Raw genomic sequence first — 17,107 nt, 5'->3', positions numbered from 1 at the left:
CCAAGTAATATGAGGACCTTTCATATTATCTTCTTACTTACTCCAACTCCTGTGTGATTTAAGATGTTTCTACATTAGATGTCTCTCATGACTGAATTTAAAGATTGCTTTTACAGATGCTAACAAGTAATTGTCAAAGTCGTCCCTTAGGACATTCTGTTTTGCCCAAAGAGTATTGAAAGATCACGAAAAGTTATATCACATTTAGTTTTTTAAAGGTTAGCTTGCTTCTTGCTACCTCCAACATCCTTTTACAACTTTACCCTAACGTGTATCTCTGTTCTACATCATTCATCACACTAGTCCTGGCTGTAATTGAGCAGAACTTCCTTCCCCTGATACTCCCCACAGCTGAAATAAGGGCCACTTTTCCTCCACCCCCTCTTCTTTTAACAGCATTCTCAGTTTTCCACTGAAGTCAGACTCTCAGCTCTCATTGTGTAAGCCCCATCACTCAAAGGATTTGTAGGTTACATGGCTTGCGGTGCTGCTTTCACCAGGAACATTCCTTTTACCTACATCCAGGTTGACCACTGTTTTACTTAAACCATTCGTTTGCCCTGTTTGGACCACAGGCTTGCTGGAACATGCTTAGATCTTTTTGTCTCCTCTGTTTGCCCTCAGATGATCATCATCATAATCACTATAGTCACCACGAAACCCGGGGGAACCGGCAGCAGAGATCTCTTGTTGACTAATCATGCAGAATGTCAATGAGATGCAAAGCACGGTGTAGTCTACGCTGTGAACAACAGAGTCTAATATTCATTAAGGTATTTTTCCACTGCTGCTTAGCCTTCTCTAAATCCTTTTCATCCCTGTCGAGACATTCCCACCACCTCGCTTGCACTGGTACTAGCTCTCATGCAACTACGCTGTGAGCTGCTTCAGTGAGTTAATCCACCTGAAAGCTAATCACACATTTGAGCTAGGTTAGTTTTCAGATGGACAAGCTGCCTCTATCAGCTTAGTGTGCGATCAGACAAGCACTCAGAGCTGAGTCCAGGAAGTGGGCAGGACCTTACTCTGGGGGTAGAGCAAGGCTACTATGGCCTAGATTTAGGGTGGTGCAAGTTGCCGTGCAACTGCATCCTCAGTCTGATGGCATCCAGCTGTTAAAGCCGATTCCATAAACACAAGACTTGCATATGCAGCGGAAAGGTATGCGTACAAAAAACAATCTAACCCTCCACTGAGGTAGTCTGACTTCTTTAATGACCTCTCTGTCTTTAAGTAAGCTTTACATTACATTGTCCATTCAATACCTCTTCATTTCTGTCCTCTTCACATGACATCTAGCAATTGTCACTCAGTCTAGTGAAAATCTATGCTTTGCCTTGTTCTAGAAAATGTTGGCATACTGTCAGTCGTAGTTCTGGAAGAGTGCACTACTCTGATTCATAGCTTCTAAGAGGAATCTATTGCACTTCATGTTCCCAGAACCTTATCTGACTAGTTCCAGCACAATGCCCTGGAATTAAGCCCAGAAAATGGATCCTTGACTTTTTTTTTTTTCTCCTCAGGTTAAACGACCCTAGCTTATTCAGGCAAAATGGCTCGCACTGGCTCTTGCGAAAGCTAGCATTAAATACGTCACTGATGATAGCACAGGTCTGAACTCGGGAGCGGGTCTAGGCAGCTTTCAGCACATGAACAGTCCCAGAGCTGGCCATGGATGTAAAGCTGAGCAAATACCTCAAGGCTTCCTGGATGCACAGCCCAGTGTATTGCCCTGTAGCTGGGTCCCCGATGAAGTCTGCCTTGGTTAGAGGTGTTACAGAATAGCCCATTGCAACATTTTTCTGTTAGAGTAGCATATACTAGTGGTGTTATTCCTTTTACTTCATTTGAAACAAAAAATAAATCCTAGTTCTTCAGATAAGAGAGATCAGTCAACACATAAATCATAGCTTGCATGTGCAGAATAGACAATTAAAATCCTTAAAACATTTAAATATTTTTTCTTCTTGAAAACACTTAACTGCACTACATAATTCATTAATATCCAGTTGGCCTCCTGCATTTTCCATGACCAGAGATCTCTGCTTATTAGATGGCTTTATTGAAAACCCATTTGAATAAAAACAAGCTGTGGTCTAAAATTGTAGGTTTTGGGGTTTTTTTTTTGTTTTTCTCCTTCTCTGAAGGCCAAGTACATTGAGCCTCCTTATCAGGACACCAAGCACCTACCACCTCTTTCTGACTTTATGCCTTAAGTTTACTCAGGTTTTGGGCTAACCTAATTCTGGTTTCTATTAAGTGCCAATACAGACCAATCACAGGAGAAATAACATAGATAAGATACAGGCACTTTTAACAGTGATTCACAGTTTTAAGCTCAAAGCTTATGTGTTTGGGTTAAGTGTTCTTAAATTGGTCTAAGCTCAAGAGCTGCTAACACTGAAAGATACGCTGTGAATAGTTAGGAGCACTGTTTTTAGCTTTTAAAAGTTACTATACAGCTACGTATTTATCTACAGTAAAAATTCCCTTGGCAGTGCCATAAAGTGACAGTTTTAGTGAATCCATTATCCATAAAAAATGTGGTCAAGCTCATCCACTACAGAGCCCCAAGTGAGCTGTACAGAGGAGAACAAGACAACTGTCAACAGAAGTTGTATATAGCCAGATGCACTGACAGTCCAAATCATAATTTTTGGTTGATTTGGCTTAGAATTAACTTCTCCCCACATTAGCATACTATTGCTCATCACACTTCAGCATGACGTTCATCAGCAAGTCTACTTTGTATGCATGAAAAGTGACAAATAGTCTCTATTTATTGTTCTTTCAGAAACTACCTTCCATCAGGCAATAACTCTTAGGAATTCCATTCCCACATAATCGAGTTAGAGATCTGTCCTTCAATATAATTAAATTACTGCTTACATTTTTAGCACTTACACTAGCCTTGTGGATTTTATTAAGTCACTATAAAATGGATTGACAACTCCTTCTCTTACCCTTACTTTTTCCTGCACATTATTTTGATTTAAGTGGCATCATTCCTACTTTTTTGAGCAGTCAGTTCTGTAGTTTCCGCTGCTTTTAGTGCATTGTGAAACACCCACATACTTCTGCCACACAGTCGGTCCCTGTTACTTGCTACTCAAGGCAATCCACCTGTTCCTGCTGTACAGGCATTGCACGCTTTCCCTTTGAATCAGCAAGACACTGTCATCTCCTCTGCTGGAGAGGTTTCTTGTTTGTTTGTTGCTTTTTTTAAAGCCATCTTAGTTGACAGTTTTCACCACCCTTTAAGTTCACATTCAGCATTAGAGCACTGAAGTAATGTGCTTCCTGTTCCTGGTCCACTACAAAAGCAACTGAGTTTTAATGGTGTAACAGTCTCACTACTCAAATATTTTGAAAAATCCAACAACATGCTCCCAGCAGTTTTGCAGTACTGCTGACTTCACTGGGGTTCATCTGAAGTCCTTAGCAACGATACCCATGGGGAAAACCAAGCGGACTTAAAGGTATCATCTTCTCTTTGCTAATACAGCCTGTGCTGATTGTGAGTTGCAAAACCTAAATGGAACAAACAAGTCGCAACCACTCTTGTGTATCTGAAAGTTTTTAATAATCCATGCTCTCTTGATTCACTTAATAGGAAATGAAGAACTCCAGGTATCATAGTGAAAAGAAAAAGAAAAAAGGATTATTTTCAGCACTGTGTTCACTGTGACTAGTCAGGAGAGGAAGTCACTGAAGATTTTTTGCCTTTATTTTCACAACTCCATTTCAAAATATACTAGTGGTTTTAGGCAGCAACACACTGTTACATGCAATACCACAAACCACACTGCTAAGACTGACAGGCGCTGCCCTGAATCTCCATGAGGCACAGTTCTTTCTAGTGGTAACAGCAGCACTGCAGAAACGGACCGCTGACTTCATCCATGGGGACAAAAAAGATCTTTCCTCAACACGCACACAAAATTGCCTGTATTTCATTGTTACTGAACTTTACCAAATTCCACCTTTAAACAAATGACAGAGAAAACTGGAAAAGTTTTCCAAGCATAATTTGCACACAGAACAACACACAAATCCCCAAGTCACAAATCCTCTGAAGCACTAGCGCAAGTGATGTCAAAAGGCACTATCCTCCTCAGCACTGGCACAGGGCTCTGTAGCAGGAAATTCCTACAAAGGCGGCAGTACACCCATCAGCAACTACACAGGCCAAGTCCCAGGGAACAGGAACCTTGAACCACAGCTGAAGAGATCACTGAAGGGTAAATCTCAATCGCTAACAAACTCACTCCCAATGAAAATGTCACAATTCTTGCATTCTTCATACCAAAGCAGTAAACATGGCCCTTTAATTATCATATACATTTGATCAAGATTTAAGAATATACATATAGAAATGTGCTCTTCATTATGCAATTTAAAGTTGTATTATTAATAATCTACAGAATCACAGAGTTTTCTAAAATTTGAAATCGCTGCTTGGAAAAGTAAATACAAAGAAAATAAAGTTTTGCTATTTTTCAACTCCTTTAAGATGTGCCATGTAGAATGATGTGCGTAAATTAAAGCCCTGACTGACAAGAGTTCCACCAATGTCTGCAGTACCTAATTCATTTTACATTTACTTTCTGGATTATGGAAATACAGCAACTGATTTTTTATTTTTTTTTTAACATTTGAATGCTATTTTAAGCAATATCTGTGAACACACTGAATGCATCTTTATAACTGCATTAATTTAAACACACAAAGATGTAAGCTTCCAGGAATACTAGAAGAGGAAAAGAATTACAGACGAGCTATTTGCACAGCAGTATTTTATGAGTAGTAATGACAACTGGCATACATTTACAGAAATTGCAAGTGTTGGTAAGTCAATTTCTGTATATTTAAGTCACTTAAATTTAGAAATAACAGGCAAGTTGACAGAAACTGTTTTCTTTTACACCAATCAGTAATTTCTGATTTACACCAGAACAGTAATTTTAGCCAGTCCACTTATTATTAGAATAACACCATGCATTACTAGAATTAGTGTCCATGCTTCATCTATGCCAAAGTGCTGATGCAAAGATAGTCCATTTAGTGTATTTTACGTGCTCCAAGTGATGAACAAAACATAAAATTTACTCTGTCACACATACATTGGCAATAACTGAACATCTGCTGACGGAGTAACTTAGATGATACACTACAAAAAGTAATTAACAAGGCAAGCAGTCACTATTTTGGATGACAAAATAAGTAATGCTCTAAAAGAGTATATACAATCTTCATAAACAAACTTTTTCCACCTGAAACTAGGCTTTTCAAAACCTGTAATTTTTCCAATTTTTGTATAATTTTGAACAAAGTATCACATAAACTGACATTTGGTAAGATGAGTTCATGAAGTTTCACTTTTTTTATTTACAAAATAATTTCCTTATTTTTTTAAACGTAATTTTGACATAAGCAAAAAAAAAAGCAATTCCCAGAAGCATTACTACTATTGTGCAAGAGCAGCTATATTTATGTGCATCTTTTCCCCTTGTATAAACGAACTTTTTGTTCATCAGATAGAGTGAGCTGTACTAGTCTTCTGGCTGCTTCCCAAATGTGCTGACGGACCAAGAGGTGCTAAGCGCAAAGTCACAAATCTGTTATGCAAGCTATCGATAGCACAAGACTTCTTGGTCTGAACTTCTTCTTTGCAGCAGGGTGCAATCCCACACAGAAAGGCTTAATTTCTGCAATCCCACACTAATCTGACTAGAACTCGGAAGTACGACAATAACTAATGACGAAGCTCTAAAGAGCATTTTCACGAAGGTAATGTCCAAAAAAGCAACGTAAGAAGCTACGACTATACCTGATAAAGAAATCTTGTAATTCAGCCTCGACCTTTGATAGAGTGAGCGACCCAGGGCAGCACTGCTCAGGGCAAGTGTCATTCCACATGCTGAATTTTCAGTTCTTCTACAAGCGATGCTTGTTCAGATATACAAGTGTGGAAACTGAAGGGCAAGTTTTTTTGCCTTCTAAGAATATCTTGCAAATATATTTTGGGCAGAGGCTATCTATGAGGAGGTTTTTTTGTCCAAAGGCTTAAAGATGGTGGGGGAGGAAATACAGGTTATATAGACACACTATATTTATACATAATAATAGAACTATCATCCTCAATTTCCATTTACCCACAGTAAAACTCTCAGAGACAGAGAGAGGTAAGACTGTTCACACCTATGAGCCCTTAAGGATTTTTGAATTTCAATGCATTTCAAGATCATATTGATATTAAATTAACTGTAAATATATATACATACTTCAAATCATTGAACTGATTTTGTGTAAAATTAAAACTACCCTGAAAAAAGTCCTTTGCTCCACCTTTGGAAAGAAACTGGAAACAAGAAAAACATTCTTCTACCACAAACAAGTCACATCCAGAACACCTGGTGAAGCCTAATGACCTCACATTTAACCACAAATGGGAACAGCACATTGCAAACACCTGCTTCATTTGACCTGCACAGATCACAGCGCTCAGGCCAGATGGACACAATTGTCATTTCCTGACTCTAGAGTAGATAGATACATGCGATCCTGACTTTTGAACATAGATCATAAATTTCATCACACTAATAAACAAGAATACAGTGTGTTTGGGAAATCAGATCACCTTACACTAACACAGACATTTAGGCTGGGCCAAATCTGTAATTGTGGATGCTTCTGTTTTTCCTTTCTATTTGTGTTACCTTATTTACATCCTTGTTTTACAGGTCACCATCACAAGCCTGGCAGCCGAGCAACTTTCGGGTTTATCAGTGCCTTCAGCCCCTTTGCGAGCAGTGCACCTGTACCTGGCCCACTCAGAATAAATGAAACCAAGTGGATGGTTTCAGAAAAACCTGTAGAGTGTAACTACTGATGAGAGACAGTATCCACTGAAGACATATTTAACTTGGAGTCTCTTTTGCAACCTCAAACATGAAGGTATTGCAGCAAGGAACTCCCTTCCTGCCTAAGCTTACCATTCACCTCTGTTTGTGTGCCTCTCTTTTCTACTGCTCACCACAGAAGTTTTCCTTCCCATTAAATTAAAATACAGTGACCGACACTAGCGCAAACTCACACTGCACAGTAGGAGGAAGGGAAAGTTCCACTGAGGAACAACGTCAGTAGTCTTTGAGCATTTGGAGAGCTGTAGGACAGACCAGGGAAGTGAAGAAGTTTTGCTTGTTCTCCCCTCCTCCAGCAAAAGCAAACAGAAAAGCCCCACCTCCAACACTAACAAAGTAACTTTAGCTGATTACTGCAATTTACAGGGGAAAAAAACAGGTAGGGAGTATTCAGATGCTACAGCAGTAAAATAATAAACAGTTAATCTTAAAGGCAAGTAAGAGTTGCTATGTTCCAGTGCCTCCAGGCAGACATCCAAGCAGCTTACACCAAAAGCAGAATTCATCCTGACATCTTATTATTTTCTTTGGAAGGAATCTCTAGACAGCAGACTGGAACTGCTGGTTCTGAATTGATTAAAAGTTACAGTCTTTGATGAATAACTTAAAGGGGCTTCTTCCCCTCCCACCATGCACACGCCTACTGTGACCCAGAAGCCAAGCTGACAGGTGCCACATTTTCTGCGGGGAAAAAAGAAAGCCTTCCCACATTTGTGGCATTCTCTGACCACGCGGATGGCATAGGCACCAAATTTCACTTTCTAGCACTCTCAACAGGACTGCAAAAGGGAAACTCACAATTTGGAATCAAAACAGTGACTTTCTGACCTCCAATCCCACATCTTATTTATGGCCCTAAGTAAATTTTTTCTCCTAATTATTCTCTGCTGGGGACACATCATTATCTGAAAATAAAAGATTGCTTGACCGTTCCAGAGGTATTAAAAACAGTAAAGTGAAAATACCATGTTCAGCCTGCTGAACTTTGAGTCAGTGGAATTACACCACATTTATACAGAAGCTTTAACCCAAACTCATATCTACATTTCATATTTATCTTGTGCAAAATAAAAGAGAATTAAAAAAAAAAATCACAGTTACACATGACGTGGTTCTTCTACACACCTTTTCAAACCCCAAAGTTTGAAAGCACTATTTCTAAGGATTGGACATTGCATCTATAGTCTGGAAATACATAATCTACTTTTCATTCTGCCACTGACTAGCTCCTTGACCTTGAAGTCATGTCACCTTCAAGTACCTTATTTATTTGCATCTGTTAAAAAAAAGAATAGGAACAGCGAGACATACCTGCATTTGCAAAGCACTCACAAGGGAATGAAGGGGACCATTTATATATAGGACATTTATACATAGGACCATTTATACTTGTTTTTAATATCTTATTTCTTTTTTTCTTAGTAAAAAAAAAAAAGATTTCCCTGCTTTTTCACCTTAGATCTGTAACCTGACTGCACAAGAACAGGAACACTGCCAATCATAGAAACTGGAATTTTAGAGCCCCCTTGATTTCCTTTGAGTCCTGGATTCTTATAATCATGTTCGGCTCCTAACCAGGCTAATTTCACTGCAGGTGTTGCAGTTCATTAAACACAGGTACAGTATCAAAAATGTAATTTAATTAGGGTAGTACAGAAAGAGAATTAATTGTCATCCGAGGCTTGGCATCGTCCTTTGAATCGAAAGCATACAAGGCCAAGTTATTTTTGTGTTTCACATACACAGCTGCTGCTATTTAAGATGTTGCAAGAAATTAACTGGTATATTCTTCCATCAGTGCATATAACTCTTAATAACTTTAATAATAGAAACAGGTACACAGTGATAGGACACTAGGAACAGAATTCAAGGTGTAATCTAACATTTGATTAGCCCTTTTCTAACTGGACTGGTTAAAAGCATTGTTAAAACCTGCATCTTCAACTTTTAACTAGACAAAAACTTCCAGCAGTGGCTTCCTTTCCACGAACAGGTAAAAGACTAACAATGAGAAGACAGCACAGTAAGAATTAGACTGTCACAATACACTGGGGTGAAAGTGGCATTAACATAAATAGAAGCAGTTTGTTCTCAATGGTATCCTTGTAAGACAATGTTTGGGTTTTATAGGGTTCTTACAGAAGGTATGAAGAACAGGACGTATTTTGTAACTTGAATTACATGTATGTTTACAGAAAGTGTTGGTGTTTGGATGGCACAACAGACAAAACGTTATATAAACCCCACTTCTATTCTTCAGCAATAGCTTATTCCGGAACTGCAGCTATATTGTGCCACTGAATATATACAACTTTCTTATCTTAGTATGAAGCAAGCACTTGGACTGAGGTTTTATAGGCCAGATTCTGCTCTCAGTTATACAGGTATGCTGCACATTCCTTTATAAGAGACTTCATTGAGTCATCCCAGATTTCTATCAGTATAACTAAGCAGAATTGTCCTCCTATACATATATTACAAAGCATGTCCCAAATTCTGTATAGGAATGCAACTTCTTGGTAGAAATTTATCTGTTCAAGATATTTAAACAACTTCAAACGATGCTAAAGAAACTCTGAATGCAATGCTGTTGCTGCGCTTCACTTGTCTATTTGTTTTTCAGCATTGCAGGATTCTCAAGAGACTGCACTGCAATATATTACCCAGCATGTGCCGCAATGACTCAGGTACCAGCATGAGTTAAGGACAGAGCGCCAGCTCTCACTCGAACTTTCAGGATGCCAGTGCAAAACTCTTCAGCATAGCCAAGAATCTATAAAAGGACAGGCGTTCAAGGAGAAAGTTCAGCTTCCATTCCATTATGCTATACTATTTTCTACTGCAATGCCATTCAGATTTTTACATATAAATATTTTATGTGTAAAATACAGCTAACCTCCTTCCAAGTTGTAGCTGCATCTCTGCTAGATTCCCAATTTACAGCCTTGTTATCCATCTATTGCAGCTTTGAGAGCTGCACTGTTAAAGGTTGCAGAGGCATATGATTGCTATCTTCTGCTAATTTGTACGCTGACTGAAGTACTCGAACTTTCTTTTTCCTACAGTGATGCCTTACAGGCAGCTACTTTGGAGGTGATAAATACAATTCTAAACTGTAAACCTAAAGCTTGAGAGCTAGTTTCTCCCTCCTCCCAACTCCATCACACATATTTTTTAATATTGAAAATCACCTTCATGCCACAAGGAACTGTCTTCCTATTTCCTACCTGCTTTGGTCCCAGGAAGCAAGCTGCAGTGTAAGCAGGGTGGGCTGCACAACAAAGTCCGCCACATAACTCAAGAGTGAGTGAGTTAGCCTTACTAATGCCAAAGAAGAGACAAAGTGCTGATTACCGTCCCCTTACTGCACTCTGCCCCCCGCAAAATCCGCTGATCTTTGCCACAAGACCACATTTCCCTCCCTTTTTATTAATAAAATTTTGCTTTGAAAGAAAATGTAAAATGAGGCCTTCTTTTGGAAGCACTAAGTTTTCCACCAAAAACAAAAGAAAGAAAGAAACCTCAACAAATACTCCATGAACTAACAAGTCTTCAAAGATTTACACAAACGCTCAGCCTCTCCTCACATCATCTGAGGTATATCATCCACATTATAGTTTTATAATTACTGGATTGCATAACAACAGTCTCCAGTCATGACACAGCTAAAGACAGACTATACTGTCTAACTAGATATCGACATATATACAGACACCAGAGCAATGTTATTTTTTGTCCTTGCCAGTGGCTGAGGGTTTACTCTCCTTTCTGAAACATGTCTTTAGAAGTATAATTATCCATTTCAAAATATCTCAGGCAATAAACTAAATTCTAATATCCTTTCCACCGCTGTCCTACCCCCACAATTCTATCAGATTTGCAAAGGAATACACACAATTATCTAATAAAAACTAGGAAAAGGATAGAAGCTCACTCTCTCTCTACTAAGGTCTTAGATTCATCATGCCCAATTCAGGTTGGATGTGAAAAGACAGTATTTCGAACTAGGAAACAAATTTATCTGCACGTAGTCAATAAAGAGTTTCTCTTCATGTCTCACTGGCAAGTTCAAGTTCTCCTTGTATAAGGTTTGTCTCTTCCTCAGTTTACTAAAGTACTTCCTTTGCTAGCAAGAACTTGTGTAAATAAAGTTTTTTGTGTATTAACTCAATGTCAACATGTACTTCAAAACAAGCTTAAATATTATGTCTAGGCTAGTATCATTCAAATACAAACAAAAAAGAAAAATAGTCAGGACAACAAAAACAACCACACAACAAAACCCAGTCACAAGACTTATTCTGTCTGGGGAACAAGAAGATCTTGATTCTGATCTTCCTTCCAACAGATCGGATCAAAATGCCACATAAATCAATGGAGTAAACACAGAATCTGGGAGAGAAGCAGCAGCATCCCTGCAACTGTTGGTGACAGCCAAAAGTATTTAAAAAAATAGAAAAAGGCCTTTAAAAACATTGCTAAAAAAAGATGCAGTGCTTGAAGAGACAAACGCCACTTAGGGTACATAAGAGAAGACAGCACAGAGCATACACTTTATTACACTATGTTAAATAAATTTCAGAAAGCAAAAAAGTTGTAACAGATTGTGGTTGGTTTGGTTAGAAGATCTGCTCACCATCAGGCTCCATCTATAGACAATAGAGCCAGCTCCTGATTCCCACTCTCTTGGAGCCTCTCTTTCTTCAATGACAATAGGAGAAGGTTTAACAAACCAGTCTGCATAGACCAACAATAACTGTTGATGCCTATGTTACAAATAAGATATTCACAATAATTGGCAGTCATGTGTTTCCTCAAAAAAGTATTAATTTCTTCTATTGCTGAGAAGCTACGCCTAAGAAATACACTATGAATAAGCTGTTGATAATAAGATTGCCCCTATACACAGACTTTAGCTACAATTAAAAAAAAAAAGACACAAAACATGTGAATTCAAGATTAACAGCAGATTTCCTATGCCAGTATGATGGTCGAGCTTTCAAAACACCCTGAGGGAAGAAGGTTCTCAGCTCACTAGCCTCCAACTACTTTGAAAAAATCACGTATCTTTACACCGAGATACTAGCCTGGCTGCAGTGTGAGCACAGCTGAAGTTGTAATAGCATCTGCTGCCTATTAAGTCTTTCTTATTCACTCTCTACGCTTACTGCTTTTCTAAACAGAAACACCACTCTAAAAATAATCCCAGTATGCATCAGAAGATGCAGTCCTCCCACCATCTGGGTTATCCCACATGCACAACCACCACGAGATCAAGTCCTACAAAAACAGCAGGCAGAGATACACCCACCTACATCAAAAGGTTTCAAACTGAAAACAGGAAAACAGATAAGGTATGTCAGAGGCAGAAACCGACTGAAGACAAATTTTCACCATGAACAGAACTCCCTGAAGGTTAATTAAAAAAATTCTATTTGAAAATACATGTTAAAAAAACAGAAAAAACAGCTGAATTCCATGAGACTCACTAATCAGCTCTGAGAAACAGCCTGCCCTCACTTATCAGTCCGGGAGAGGTGGTAAGATGCCACACATGTTCTGCTTGGTATTTCATTAGTCAAATGAGTTGTACTCAAGGGATCAGCCTCATTCCAGTCCACCTGAGTGTTTTAATTTAAACTTACAACCTAAATAAGAAGCATAGTAAAGAAAATTCTAGTGTACCTGAAAGCCATTATCTATTACATAACAGATATATAACCTTTGGGTCTATCAGTACTGTAATGCCAGAGGAAGCAATTAGTAGGGTACAGATAATGGAACAGAATTGCAGTATTATTTATTGGAATATACAGAAAAATAGATAAAACGCCGCTCACTCTGGGGTGCAAAATTTACTGCAGTAATTCCAACATATGCTCATAACTCAAGAGTTGTCTTCTGAATCTCACTACCAGATACTTAGGTGAAAAAATCTACACATGTGCACTATATTCAGAAGGGAAAACAGAAGACAATTGAGTAAAAAAATTTTAGGACAACAGCACCAAGAACACTTATTGTGAATTAATGGATTGCAAACAGAGACGTGACGACTTTTTACTACACCAAACAAGTCTGCAATAGCATGTCATGCCCGACTTCAATGAGGGCTTTAGAAATCATAAGAAGTCAGCTGCTGGCCTTCTATAAAGCAAACACCTACTTACTTAACTGTAACTTTAGATAAGCCAACCTGACACACACCAGACAAACATCCCAGCAACCTCAACTGCACGTATAAAACTGTAAATATTGTTTCCTTTTTTTCCCTGGACTCTCTAAACTTAGAATTTAAGCCTACTCACAAAGGTTATCACCGCTAGTTAACACAAAAACTGTAAAGACACACAGAAAATGCAAGCTTTTTAGAAAAACAAAACTGAAATGCATTTCTTTTGCAAAAAAAAAAAAAACCCAGTTCTGCAACAGTCAAATGGTTCAGTTAGAGTATAAAGAGTTATACAGGAACTCAATTTATTTTACTTAATCTTTCTATAACTATATATCTATATTACTCTATATTTCAGTTGGAACTGTAGTTTATTTCAGTTGAATGGAAATCTATTTTAGCATGGAAATAGTATCTTTTGAAAATATGTGGATATTGTCACTTTTTTTACATTTATTCACATTTCTGAATGAATTGTCAAATACAGTCTGTCTTAACCCACTTGCTTCATCCTTCAGGTTTTTTTGTCTTTAGGTTTTGTCAGCCTTCAAATATTATTCTTATTCCTTAATCACATGTCCTGGCACAAGTCTCATTCCCTTCAGTATTCCTCAATGTCCTCTGGGAAATTTGCCAGTTTTTGTCATCTGCCCCCATTCTCCTTTGGGAACACTAAAGGAATTAATTTCATTCTTTCCCCAAGCAATGCCTGTCTCTGCTGTTAACAGTTACCCTTGGCTCTCTCATCCATTCAATACACAAAGGTATACATCTCCTTAAGTGATCCTACAGTACTTAGAGATTTAGCAAATGTTCTGTTGAGAAATACCTCTTTCATGCTCTGTTATTTGCTTGGTTTAGCATTTTGTAAAGGAATTTAGCTGAAAGATAGAGTGCCAATATTTCCATTTTGCACGTTCCACTTTATTTTCATTAGTTGGCAACAACTGTTTAGCTTGCACCTTTATAGGTACAGGCATGACTCTGTCTCTGACACGCAGAGACAAATAGATCTGTTATTTAGACCTGGATGTTTTGATAAACTACATATTCTATTACATAACAGATGTACTATTTCTTTTGTCATTTTTTTCCACTACGAATTTGCCCAATATCATATCTGAATTCTTCCAGAATGAGCTCTTAGTGTCTTGTGTTTCCTCAAGCACTGAAAAAAAATCCCTTTTCAGTACCTTTTTCCTATCCATTCATTTCCTACTAAACAGTATTTCTTTCCCTGAAGAGAGACTTTTTCAATCAGCTTACCTTGCTCAGTCCTGCATTTGAAAATAAGTGGAAACTTTATCTTTGACCCACCCTGAGAAAAAGAAAATTATCTGAGTTATGCATCGCATTCCTTAGTGTAATTACTATAATGAATACTGGAAGCCATACCACAACTTTTCAATAACTGTACAGTCAACTTCAATATGTTCTATTGTTCCTTTTTGCCATTACTACTACTTTTATCAGATCTCCTCCTTTTTTTTTATGTTTACCTGACATCTGGGCAGGATAAAGCAACTTGCACTGTTAGCAGTTGCTAGACGAGACAGCACTTGTTGTGGTTACCTCTCAAACTTCCTCAGTTAAATATCTTCTGCTTCATGAGTTACAAACTCACCATCGCAAAGGCTGCATCACTTACCAGCATAAGTTAGTTGCAAAACAAGCAAATTGTCCTGGGCTTCGTTTACCCTGGAAGTCCCACATTTTCTCAAAGAAACAGTGAAAGTTAACTAAAAGATACAGATTCATGACATTTTTCAAGATCAGTACGTAACATATAAGATCACTACTGAAAAGAAACATTAGATACAAATACTTAGCATCTCTATATCCAAACAAAGTGCACATTCTGCAGTTGGGCTGCTGACAAGTCAAATACCTGAAGGAGGCTCTAGAAAGACGACAGCTAAGCACTCAATGAACTTTCATGTTCTCAACTCTCACCAAGATGAGCAGTTGTCCAATCTGACTGAACAGGTACCAGACACTAATTTCAGTATTGCCATTATCATTAATGACAGCCAACACAAACACAGATTTCCCAGGCTTGGAACAAGCAAGCAAAGCAGCTGAGGCTTCCCAACACGTTCAGTGAGAAGAATCCCACTGCTGCCACCGCCTGAGGTACCGAACAACTGTGGGGCTGTGGGTCAGCACTGTTGTGCTATGTAGTGCAACCAGTCCACCCGCTTGACAGAAAAGGGTTTCTCTCCTAAGAGAAATCAGCACAAGTATTAAAGCAGCACATTATAAAAGAGAAGAGAGAACAGGAGAGAAAGGGGTCAGAAGATGAAGGTTCACCCAGGAGAAGGTAAGAGTACAGCATCTAGAAAAGGAGGGAAAACTCTAGAAACACATGATACCCTCTATAGGACAAATACATGGTATGCCAGGTAGGGTATTAAACCAGGAGTTTAGGAAATAACACCACAATGAACTCTTCAGGGGAAAGCTAGTACCCTACAGCCTCTACCCTTAACAGAGGCCTCAGAGTACAACCACAAACACATCATTAAATAACAAATATCGGTAATTAAAAGAAAGACCCGAAGCCCCAAGGAAAAGAAGGAAACAGGCAATCCTCCCGTGTGAAGATCAACACAAGAGGCTAGGAGGCAATAATAAAGGGGAGGACCCAGAGGTACAGCTGAAGGAAACGCTCTCCGAGGTGCCAGAGTGATGCCACCACCTAGAAGGAGAAGGTCGAGGAATCCGCTGCGCCTTGCGGCGGGCGCAGGGCGAACCACCCGTCAACAGCAAAGCCCCCTCCGGGGCTCCGCCACCGCTCCGGCCCCGGGAACCGCTCCCCTTACCTGGCTAGCTTTGTGAAACTGCTTCTTGAGCCCCGCCACCGACATCTTTCCCCCGCGGCTGCCCGAGGCAGCGCGGCTGCCCAGGCCGAGCGGCCGGCAGGTCCCCACGGCTCCCGCGGCCGGCCCGGCCTCTCGCTGTGTCACCCGCACCTACGGCCCCGCCGCCCCGCGCAGATGGAAACATCGCCTTCCAAGCGGGCTCAGCAGCTACCATCCCATTGGCCGCCGCCAGGGCCCATGCAAATAACAGAACCAGAGCCACCCGCCCATTGGCTGCTTGCGGGGCTTATGCAAACGAGAGGGCTCGAAGACGCCCACGCTGCGATGTCGCATGGAGACGGCGGAGAGGGGGAAGCGGGCGGCCTGCGGCGGGGCGCTGCCTGCGGGGCAGCCGGGGGGATCCCTGCGAGCAGGTCGCACCGATGCTACGGCTGGGGCATCCTTCCCATTGCACGGTACTTGCTTAAGCACCAGAAGGCCTAGCTAATAGCTGTTTGATTTTATTGAGCTAGCCTTATTTTTAATAAGGCTCCAATTTTTTCTTTATAGGTCTCATTTCTTGTGTTTCCATATAGTATCTTTATTTGAGCTCATGCACCTCAGATCTAGTATTATACATCATAATTGTATTGTAGCTTTTAACACATGAAAGCTCTTGCAGTGGTCCAGGATGTAACTCGTTGTTGCTGTACATCATAACAAAATCCACTTGGTGGTTTGACTCTGCAGCTGCATTTATGCTGCTCAAGGCTCGGAAATGCACAGTCTCCCACCGCCTGCCTCCCTCTTGGAGGAGCAGATGGACTAGAAAGAGCTAGGATGGAAGAATGGCTCAGGTGTTTGGTTGGTTGGTATAAAATGGAGTCATTGTATGCTTAAATATGGCTGTGCATCAGCAAGGGGCTGATAGAAGTATGAGATGTGGTTATGCCTGCACTGGCAAGGCACTCCCAGATTCTGTGGAAGATATGCTCTGTGATATGCTGCTCCATCCTGGCTGTAAGATCGTTTGGGAGTTACGATTCAGCTGAAACTTATGCACGGAAGCAGTTTAGAGAGAACCTTTGCTGTGCGCAGCAGGGCTCTCGGTGTTACCCGCCATCATGCTTACCACATTTTTTTTGAGTTGGGAGAGAAAGGCATCTCCAGAGTGTGTTACAGTTACTTCTTTATAATAGCAAAGAGGACAA

The 17,107-nt window shown here is 39.8% G+C and overlaps 1 protein-coding gene across 1 annotated transcript in view; it reads right to left on the bottom strand.

The window, feature by feature from the left end:
• The window catches only part of SH3GL3 (SH3 domain containing GRB2 like 3, endophilin A3), a 54,635-nt gene extending 38,498 nt beyond the window's left edge, over nucleotides 1-16,137 (bottom strand). The window contains exon 1 of the mRNA XM_075764550.1: nucleotides 15,918-16,137. Coding sequence (XP_075620665.1) covers nucleotides 15,918-15,962 — 45 coding nt within the window. The 5' untranslated portion in view covers nucleotides 15,963-16,137. The remainder of the gene's footprint in view (nucleotides 1-15,917) is intronic.
• Nucleotides 16,138-17,107: the final 970 nt, after the last annotated feature.

This window comes from Balearica regulorum, chromosome 12 (assembly GCF_011004875.1).
Source record: "Balearica regulorum gibbericeps isolate bBalReg1 chromosome 12, bBalReg1.pri, whole genome shotgun sequence".
In the NCBI taxonomy this organism is placed as follows: domain Eukaryota; kingdom Metazoa; phylum Chordata; class Aves; order Gruiformes; family Gruidae; genus Balearica; species Balearica regulorum.
The sequence above is the reverse complement of the archived record's forward strand: the minus strand, read 5'-3'. Positions and strand labels throughout refer to the sequence as shown.